The 10000-nt window shown below is 45.2% G+C and overlaps 1 protein-coding gene across 1 annotated transcript in view; it reads right to left on the reverse strand.

The window, feature by feature from the left end:
• Positions 1-10000, reverse strand: part of LOC311060294 (transcription factor COE3-like) — a gene marked incomplete at both ends in the record, with an annotated part of 67454 nt that overhangs the window by 28077 nt on the left and 29377 nt on the right. Inside the window, 2 exons of the mRNA XM_084078428.1 lie at positions 4336-4424; positions 6554-6680. Of these exons, the coding sequence (XP_083934554.1) occupies positions 4336-4424; positions 6554-6680 (216 nt within the window). The remainder of the gene's footprint in view (positions 1-4335; positions 4425-6553; positions 6681-10000) is intronic.

A 10000-nucleotide genomic window follows, 5' to 3' on the forward strand; every position in this document is an offset into this window, starting at 1 on the left:
GAATAAGTGGCGTCGTTAGGCGGGGGCTTTGGTGGCTATAGCGACCAATGTTTTATCCAAAGCCACCAATAAAAAAAAATATTATTATTATTATTATTATTTTTTTTTTATTATATATCTATAACCCTAACCTAACCCTACCCCTAACCCTAAAACCGAAATAAAGTAACAAAAAACGTGTAAAAAAGTACCCGAATCCGCCGAATATCCGCAAAATTTCGCGCGCGCTTCGCGCGCGCAGGGACACACACATTTGTCCGTGCATGTGCCCTTTTCAAATTCCAGCCCCTGCCTCTCCAAATCTCTCTGCACGTCTCTGCACTGTGTGTTTTCCTATTTCTTGTTTGATTATTGGCTTTTTTCTATTGTGTAAAGTGTATCACTAGGAGTTATCTTATGTATTTGTGATGTATCTTGGATGACTATTTTGTTCTTTGTTTTTGTATTCGTATGTTAAGCTTAGACTGTGTCATTTTAACGTTACATCTTGGCCAGTTCCCACTTGAAAAAGAGACTGTGTCTCAACGTGCTTTTACTGGTTAAATAAAGGTTAAATAAAAATAAAATAAAATAAGAACATTGAGAAACAATATTCACAGAACACAGTGTGTGTGTGTGTGTGTGTGTGTGTGTGTGTGTGTGTGTGTGTGTGTGTGTGTGTGTGTGTGTGTGTGTGTGTGTGTGTGTGTGTGTGTGTGTGTGCGCGCGCGCGCGCGCGTGCGTGCGTGCGTGCGTGCGTGTGTGTGTGTGTGTTGCTTGTGGATCGGCCATTTTCAGTGACTTGATTTGGTGTAGAGGGAAATACTAGCATCCATACTTTGGGCGCCGCTTGCCTAGCGGCTAAGGCTCACACCACGTATAGGCTAACACATATATGAAGCCTGTCAGCGAGTCCCAGGTTTGATTCCCTGAGATGACTGACACTCATCACTGAGACGAGTGTCATGAACACAGAACTGAGCACATTTCAGCACCTCTTAGCACTAGACAGCTCCTTTATACTGAACGTTGTATTTTAAAGACCTTTATACTGAACGTTGTATTTTAAAGACCTTTATACTGAACAGTGTATTTTAAAGACCTTTATACTGAACGTTGTATTTTAAAGACCTTTATACTGAACGTTGTATTTTAAAGACCTTTATACTGAACGTTGTATTTTAAAGACCTTTATACTGAACAGTGTATTTTAAAGACCTTTATACTGAACAGTGTATTTTAAAGACCTTTATACTGAACGTTGTATTTTAAAGACCTTTATACTGAACGTTGTATTTTAAAGACCTTTATACTGAACAGTGTATTTTAAAGACCTTTATACTGAACAGTGTATTTTAAAGACCTTTATACTGAACGTTGTATTTTAAAGACCTTTATACTGAACGTTGTATTTTAAAGACCTTTATACTGAACGCTGTATTTTAAAGACCTTTATACTGAACAGTGTATTTTAAAGACCTTTATACTGAACAGTGTATTTTAAAGACCTTTATACTGAACGTTGTATTTTAAAGACCTTTATACTGAACGCTGTATTTTAAAGACCTTGTGAACTTGTTTTTGTGCTCATTTTATTTTGACGTGTAAGTCTGAAACGGCTTCTCAACCAATTGGAAGGTCCGGTTCTTTCAGGCTATGGGAACGTTGGACCGTGTGCAGCAGAGGCCTTGTGTTTGTGTAGCCTGTCGCTCTACACAGCCCTAAGGGACAGAGAGACTGTCTCTACACAGCCCATGGGACAGAGAGACAGAGGGCTCTACACAGCCCATGGGACAGAGAGACAGAGGGCTCTACACAGCCCATGGGACAGAGAGACTGTCGCTCTACACAGCCCTAAGGGACAGAGAGACTGTCGCTCTACACAGCCCATGGGACAGAGAGACAGACTGTCGCTCTACACAGCCCATGGGACAGAGAGACTGTCGCTCTACACAGCCCTAAGGGACAGAGAGACTGTCGCTCTACACAGCCCATGGGACAGACAGACTGTCGCTCTACACAGCCCATGGGACAGAGAGACTGTCGCTCTACACAGCCCATGGGACAGAGAGACGGCCTGTCGCTCTACACAGCCCATGGGACAGAGAGACGGCCTGTCGCTCTACACAGCCCATGGGACAGACAGACTGTCGCTCTACACAGCCCATGGGACAGAGAGACTGTCGCTCTACACAGCCCATGGGACAGACAGACTGTCGCTCTACACAGCCCATGGGACAGAGAGACTGTCGCTCTACACAGCCCATGGGACAGAGAGACAGACTGTCGCTCTACACAGCCCTAAGGGACAGAGAGACAGACTGTCGCTCTACACAGCCCATGGGACAGAGAGACTGTCGCTCTACACAGCCCATGGGACAGAGAGACAGACTGTCGCTCTACACAGCCCTAAGGGACAGAGAGACAGACTGTCGCTCTACACAGCCCAAAGGGACAGAGAGACTGTCGCTCTACACAGCCCATGGGACAGAGAGACGGCCTGTCGCTCTACACAGCCCATGGGACAGAGAGACTGTCGCTCTACACAGCCCATGGGACAGAGAGACTGTCGCTCTACACAGCCCATGGGACAGAGAGACTGTCGCTCTACACAGCCCATGGGACAGAGAGACTGTCGCTCTACACAGCCCATGGGACAGAGAGACAGACTGTCGCTCTACACAGCCCATGGGACAGAGAGACTGTCGCTCTACACAGCCCATGGGACAGAGAGACTGTCGCTCTACACAGCCCATGGGACAGAGAGACAGACTGTCGCTCTACACAGCCCATGGGACAGAGAGACTGTCGCTCTACACAGCCCATGGGACAGAGAGACTGTCGCTCTACACAGCCCATGGGACAGAGAGACTGTCGCTCTACACAGCCCATGGGACAGAGAGACTGTCGCTCTACACAGCCCATGGGACAGAGAGACTGTCGCTCTACACAGCCCATGGGACAGAGAGACGGCCAAAGTGAAGCATTTTGTTACCACGTTGCTTATTTCTAACCTAACATGTTTTCAGATACATATTTTACTCTGCTGATTAAGTTTAAAACGAGTAATACACCGTCTGCACGTCATCTTGAATGAGGTTTAAAACGGAGCTGCTCTGTAATTAAAATCTGGTGTGTTTGGAGGAACGTGCAGCTAAATCACACAGGAGAATGAAATGAAGATCCATAAGAGTCTGCTGAGTCATCACGCAGTATGTTTACCGATAACTAAAACCTACCTAACTACAACCTATACCTAACTAAAACCTACCTAACTACAACCTATACCTAACTAAAACCTACCTAACTACAACCTGGCCTTTTAGGGACTTTTGAGACAGAAAAATGGATTTCTTACAATAGTTTTTGTCATCTATTAAAGGTAGGGTAAGTGATATGTTTTGGTTAAAACAAAAAGTATTTTGTTAAAAGGTTAAAGCACTATATTGTGATAGTAATCATTGCTATAGAGTGTTTGTTCAGTAACAGTGTTAAATAGCTCTATATTCTGATAGTAATCATTGCTATAGAGTGTTTGTTCAGTAACAGGAGTCTCCCCGTCTCTCCAGCTCTTTAATAAACAGAAAATACATTTTTCGGTAGGTGTCAAAATCTCAGCCAATCAGGAGAAAGTACCCATTTTTAAGCTTAATTTGTATAGTGTTCCAGTTCCAATTTTGCCTGCTCATTTCTTAGTGTCATCACTTCCAAAGTCACTTGTTTAATCTGTATCCTGATTGAGTTCTCTATCCTGATTGGATAAAATTGGAAATGAAACTGAAACAAAAATGCATTTTCTGTTTTATAAAGAGGTGGAGAGACAAGGAGACTCCTTTTACTGAACAAACACTCTATAGCAATGATTACTATCACAATATAGAGCTATTTAACACTTATTTTAACCAAAGCAAATCACTTACCCTGCCTTTAATAACTATGATAAATATGCTCTAAAAATGCTAATTTCACATTTCAGCAGGTACGGCAACAGACAGGGAGACAAATATGATCTTTAAAGACGTGTTGTGAGCTTGTAGATCTGCTATTTTTGTAATTTGTTTTAACCTTGTTGAATCTCATCAAATATTACAAAAACCTAAATACGACTAAAGCTGCTATAAAGCTAATAAACCAAATCCCTTTCAAAAACTGAAAACTAAATTAAATGAGAAAACCTGCTTTAAAAACAACAATCTGATGATTAATAACTGTGTGTAATTATCTGATATATGCTGTACAGTCACACCAAGCATTGTGTGTGTGTGTGTGTGTGTGTGTGTGTGTGTGTGTGTGTGTGTGTGTGTGTGTGTGTGTGTGTGTGTGTGTGTGTGTGTGTGTGTGTGTGTGTGTGTGTACCTTGGGGAGTCTCTCGGGGTCACCAGGGTGACGGGGGATGACCTTCTGTAACCGTTGGAAACCGTAGTCAATGGTGGGTTCATTCAGCGCTGAGGAGAGGAGAGCAGAGGAGAGGAGAGCAGAGGAGAGGAGAGGAGAGAGGTTGTATTCATTGATGCACGACCCCCCTCCCCCACCGTGTGTGTGTGCGCGGCGTGCGTGCGTGTGAGTGAGTGTGCGTGTGTGTGTGTCATAATCCTGTCTTCGTTGCGTTTAACAGCTTTAGAAATCTCTCTCTCTCTCACACACACACACACACACACACACACACACACACACACACACACACACACACACACACACACACACACACACACACACACACACACACACACACACACACACAGCCCTTGAAGGTTGTCAGGGCGTAACAACAGTAGTTATAAGAGTGTTAGCTCTGTGTGTGTATGTTTGTATTTTTCTGCAAGTGTGTGTGTGTGTGTGTGTGTGTGTGTGTGTGTGTGTGTGTGTGTGTGTGTGTGTGTGTGTGTGTGTGTGTGTGTGTGTGTGTGTGTGTGTGTGTGTATGTGTGTGTGTGTGTGTGGTCAACATGCCATCTCATGTTAATGCACTTTGAACATTGTGAAGCACACAAACACACACACACACACACACACACACACACACACACACACACACACACACACACACACACACACACACACACACACACACACACACACACACACACACACACACACACACACACACACACACACACACACAGGGTTTCAGGGTTAATTGTTTTTCAAATGTCTGGAATTACTCTGACTCCAGTCTGGACTTACCTACTTACTTTCTTCCTTTCTTTCTTTCTTTCTTCATTTCTTTCTTACAACTCACTTCCCTCCCTTAGTTCCTGCCGCCGGCCGACCCAGGCAGGTAAAGAAAATAAGTCTTCTGAGGTCACTACATATAATGTACATACTACATACTACATAGCCTCTCCTTCACTAAGTCTCCTCACCTTGCCTCCTTGCGGTAACAGGCTAAAAGGGTAGGGGATCGAAGCGCCGCCTTGCGGGTAAGTCCAGGAAGAGAAAGGCTAGGGGTGCTATAGGGCAACCGTAGAGAAAAGCACCGTGATGGAGGCTCACGTATAGGCGGGCCAGGACAGACTCCTGTAGCTGTGAAGACGTGCTGCTGGTCCTTGTCACTAGGCTCCATCTCTTCATGGCCAAGATCTACTTCTGACCTTGGTGGATCCAGAACAGCATTGATTCTGATTCTGAATGATACGGGGGGGGCAGGTTAGAATAAACTATAGTCTATAGAGATCTATAGTTAGATCTCTATAGTTAGATCTCTATAGTTAGATCTCTATAGTTAGATCTCTATAGTGGAGTGGCAGCTGATTTGGACAGACCCCTGTATGACTGAGCATTTAGGAGCCTCACTGCTCAACCCACATTTGGATGAAGGCCTTGGAAAAGATGGCCTAAACATTGCACCTCCCGGGTAGGATACCTTGCATTACTGCGGTGGAAAAACAAGAAATAAACAAGTTCCCCTGAAACTGTCTTCATGGAACACTAGAACTCTAACACTAGAACTCTAACACTAGAACACTAGAACTCTCCTGGACAACAACCCCTACAGGACACAAAGAAGAACTGCCTCGTTGCCGCTGAGCTCAGACGTTTTGACGTTGACATCGCCGCCTTGAGTAAGACGAGGGATCCCTAACGGAACGGCCCCTTCCCCATCTGTCACCTCTGTGTCAACACAGAGGTAGACAGAGAGAACGAGAGCAATCCATGGTCTCGAAGGGCGGATCCAAACCCAGGCGCCTGGAGCAGTGCGCGTCCTCCGATTGCTTCACCAATCTATGTCCCCGCCTCCCCTCCCCTCCCCCCCTCCCCCCCCCCGGTCTGTGCACGGAGCAGGCTGACGTCACCAAATTTAGAGCGACGCCCCTCTGCACTCTGGTTGGTTAGGAGTTAACAAGGTCCTAAGACCATCGTTCCTGCACCGTTCGCCCAGACGTTTTTCTTTTGAAACAAAAAAAAAGGCTGGGTTTCCGAGGCTAACACAGAGGTGACAGTAATGACCCTGACAGCTGATATTTGTATTTTTGTTTAACTAGATCAGCGCTGTTGATCTTTGAGTTGTTGATGAGATCAGCGCTAGGATTGGTCCGCCGTTAACCAGAGCGGCGCTGTGATTGGTCAGCTCTTACCTGTGTAGACGAATCGTCCCGGCGCTCCTTTACAGAACTGTTTGGATTTGTAGGACAGCGTGACCTCTACGACCCCTGGGATGTGTCTGGGAGGGGTCTGCACCCTGATGGCGTGAGGGGTGATCAACTACACACACACACACACACACACACACACACACACACACACACACACACACACACACACACACACACACACACACACACACACACACACACACACACACACACACACACACACACACACACACACACACACACACACACACAATTAGAACTAGAGGTTCGGGCTGCTTCGCGGCCCTCATAGCTATGGTGCACCAGACTAAAAATAATGCAGTTTTATATGAACTGTACGATATGTACGTACATTGAGCACTGATCCATAGTCTGTGTGTTAGGGTTAGGTGATCCATACTCTGTGTGTTAGGGTTAGGTGATCCATAGTCTGTGTGTTAGGGTTAGGTGATCCATAGTCTGTGTGTTAGGGTTAGGTGATCCATAGTCTGTGTGTTAGGGTTAGGTGATCCATACTCTGTGTGTTAGGGTTAGGTGATCCATACTCTGTGTGTTAGGGTTAGGTGATCCATAGTCTGTGTGTTAGGGTTAGGTGATCCATAGTCTGTGTGTTAGGGTTAGGTGATCCATACTCTGTGTGTTAGGGTTAGGTGATCCATAGTCTGTGTGTTAGGGTTAGGTGATCCATACTCTGTGTGTTAGGGTTAGGTGATCCATAGTCTGTGTGTTAGGGTTAGGTGATCCATACTCTGTGTGTTAGGGTTAGGTGATCCATACTCTGTGTGTTAGGGTTAGGTGATCCATACTCTGTGTGTTAGGGTTAGGTGATCCATACTCTGTGTGTTAGGGTTAGGTGATCCATACTCTGTGTGTTAGGGTTAGGTGATCCATACTCTGTGTGTTAGGGTTAGGTGATCCATACTCTGTGTGTTAGGGTTAGGTGATCCATAGTCTGTGTGTTAGGGTTAGGTGATCCATACTCTGTGTGTTAGGGTTAGGTGATCCATAGTCTGTGTGTTAGGGTTAGGTGATCCATAGTCTGTGTGTTAGGGTTAGGTGATCCATAGTCTGTGTGTTAGGGTTAGGTGATCCATAGTCTGTGTGTTAGGGTTAGGTGATCCATAGTCTGTGTGTTAGGGTTAGGTGATCCATAGTCTGTGTGTTAGGGTTAGGTGATCCATAGTCTGTGTGTTAGGGTTAGGTGATCCATAGTCTGTGTGTTAGGGTTAGGTGATCCATAGTCTGTGTGTTAGGGTTAGGTGATCCATACTCTGTGTGTTAGGGTTAGGTGATCCATACTCTGTGTGTTAGGGTTAGGTGATCCATACTCTGTGTGTTAGGGTTAGGTGATCCATACTCTGTGTGTTAGGGTTAGGTGATCCATACTCTGTGTGTTAGGGTTAGGTGATCCATACTCTGTGTGTTAGGGTTAGGTGATCCATTCTCTGTGTGTTAGGGTTAGGTGATCCATAGTCTGTGTGTTAGGGTTAGGTGATCCATAGTCTGTGTGTTAGGGTTAGGTGATCCATAGTCTGTGTGTTAGGGTTAGGTGATCCATTCTCTGTGTGTTAGGGTTAGGTGATCCATTCTCTGTGTGTTAGGGTTAGGTGATCCATAGTCTGTGTGTTAGGGTTAGGTGATCCATAGTCTGTGTGTTAGGGTTAGGTGATCCATAGTCTGTGTGTTAGGGTTAGGTGATCCATTCTCTGTGTGTTAGGGTTAGGTGATCCATTCTCTGTGTGTTAGGGTTAGGTGATCCATAGTCTGTGTGTTAGGGTTAGGTGATCCATACTCTGTGTGTTAGGGTTAGGTGATCCATACTCTGTGTGTTAGGGTTAGGTGATCCATACTCTGTGTGTTAGGGTTAGGTGATCCATACTCTGTGTGTTAGGGTTAGGTGATCCATACTCTGTGTGTTAGGGTTAGGTGATCCATACTCTGTGTGTTAGGGTTAGGTGATCCATAGTCTGTGTGTTAGGGTTAGGTGATCCATAGTCTGTGTGTTAGGGTTAGGTGATCCATAGTCTGTGTGTTAGGGTTAGGTGATCCATAGTCTGTGTGTTAGGGTTAGGTGATCCATAGTCTGTGTGTTAGGGTTAGGTGATCCATAGTCTGTGTGTTAGGGTTAGGTGATCCATAGTCTGTGTGTTAGGGTTAGGTGATCCATAGTCTGTGTGTTAGGGTTAGGTGATCCATAGTCTGTGTGTTAGGGTTAGGTGATCCATACTCTATGTGTTAGGGTTAGGTGATCCATACTCTGTGTGTTAGGGTTAGGTGATCCATAGTCTGTGTGTTAGGGTTAGGTGATCCATAGTCTGTGTGTTAGGGTTAGGTGATCCATAGTCTGTGTGTTAGGGTTAGGTGATCCATAGTCTGTGTGTTAGGGTTAGGTGATCCATAGTCTGTGTGTTAGGGTTAGGTGATCCATAGTCTGTGTGTTAGGGTTAGGTGATCCATAGTCTGTGTGTTAGGGTTAGGTGATCCATAGTCTGTGTGTTAGGGTTAGGTGATCCATAGTCTGTGTGTTAGGGTTAGGTGATCCTAAGTCTGTGTGTTAGGGTTAGGTGATCCATAGTCTGTGTGTTAGGGTTAGGTGATCCTAAGTCTGTGTGTTAGGGTTAGGTGATCCATAGTCTGTGTGTTAGGGTTAGGTGATCCATAGTCTGTGTGTTAGGGTTAGGTGATCCATAGTCTGTGTGTTAGGGTTAGGTGATCCATAGTCTGTGTGTTAGGGTTAGGTGATCCATACTCTGTGTGTTAGGGTTAGGTGATCCATAGTCTGTGTGTTAGGGTTAGGTGATCCATAGTCTGTGTGTTAGGGTTAGGTGATCCATAGTCTGTGTGTTAGGGTTAGGTGATCCATACTCTGTGTGTTAGGGTTAGGTGATCCATAGTCTGTGTGTTAGGGTTAGGTGATCCATACTCTGTGTGTTAGGGTTAGGTGATCCATAGTCTGTGTGTTAGGGTTAGGTGATCCATTCTCTGTGTGTTAGGGTTAGGTGATCCATAGTCTGTGTGTTAGGGTTAGGTGATCCATAGTCTGTGTGTTAGGGTTAGGTGATCCATAGTCTGTGTGTTAGGGTTAGGTGATCCATACTCTGTGTGTTAGGGTTAGGTGATCCATAGTCTGTGTGTTAGGGTTAGGTGATCCTAAGTCTGTGTGTTAGGGTTAGGTGATCCATAGTCTGTGTGTTAGGGTTAGGTGATCCATAGTCTGTGTGTTAGGGTTAGGTGATCCATAGTCTGTGTGTTAGGGTTAGGTGATCCATAGTCTGTGTGTTAGGGTTAGGTGATCCATAGTCTGTGTGTTAGGGTTAGGTGATCCATAGTCTGTGTGTTAGGGTTAGGTGATCCATAGTCTGTGTGTTAGGGTTAGGTGATCCATAGTCTGTGTGTTAGGGTTAGGTGATCCTAAGTCTGTGTGTTAGG

The sequence above is a fragment of the Gymnoscopelus microlampas genome (genome assembly GCF_963454915.1).
Source record: "Gymnoscopelus microlampas genome assembly, chromosome: 14".
NCBI lineage: Eukaryota > Metazoa > Chordata > Actinopteri > Myctophiformes > Myctophidae > Gymnoscopelus > Gymnoscopelus microlampas.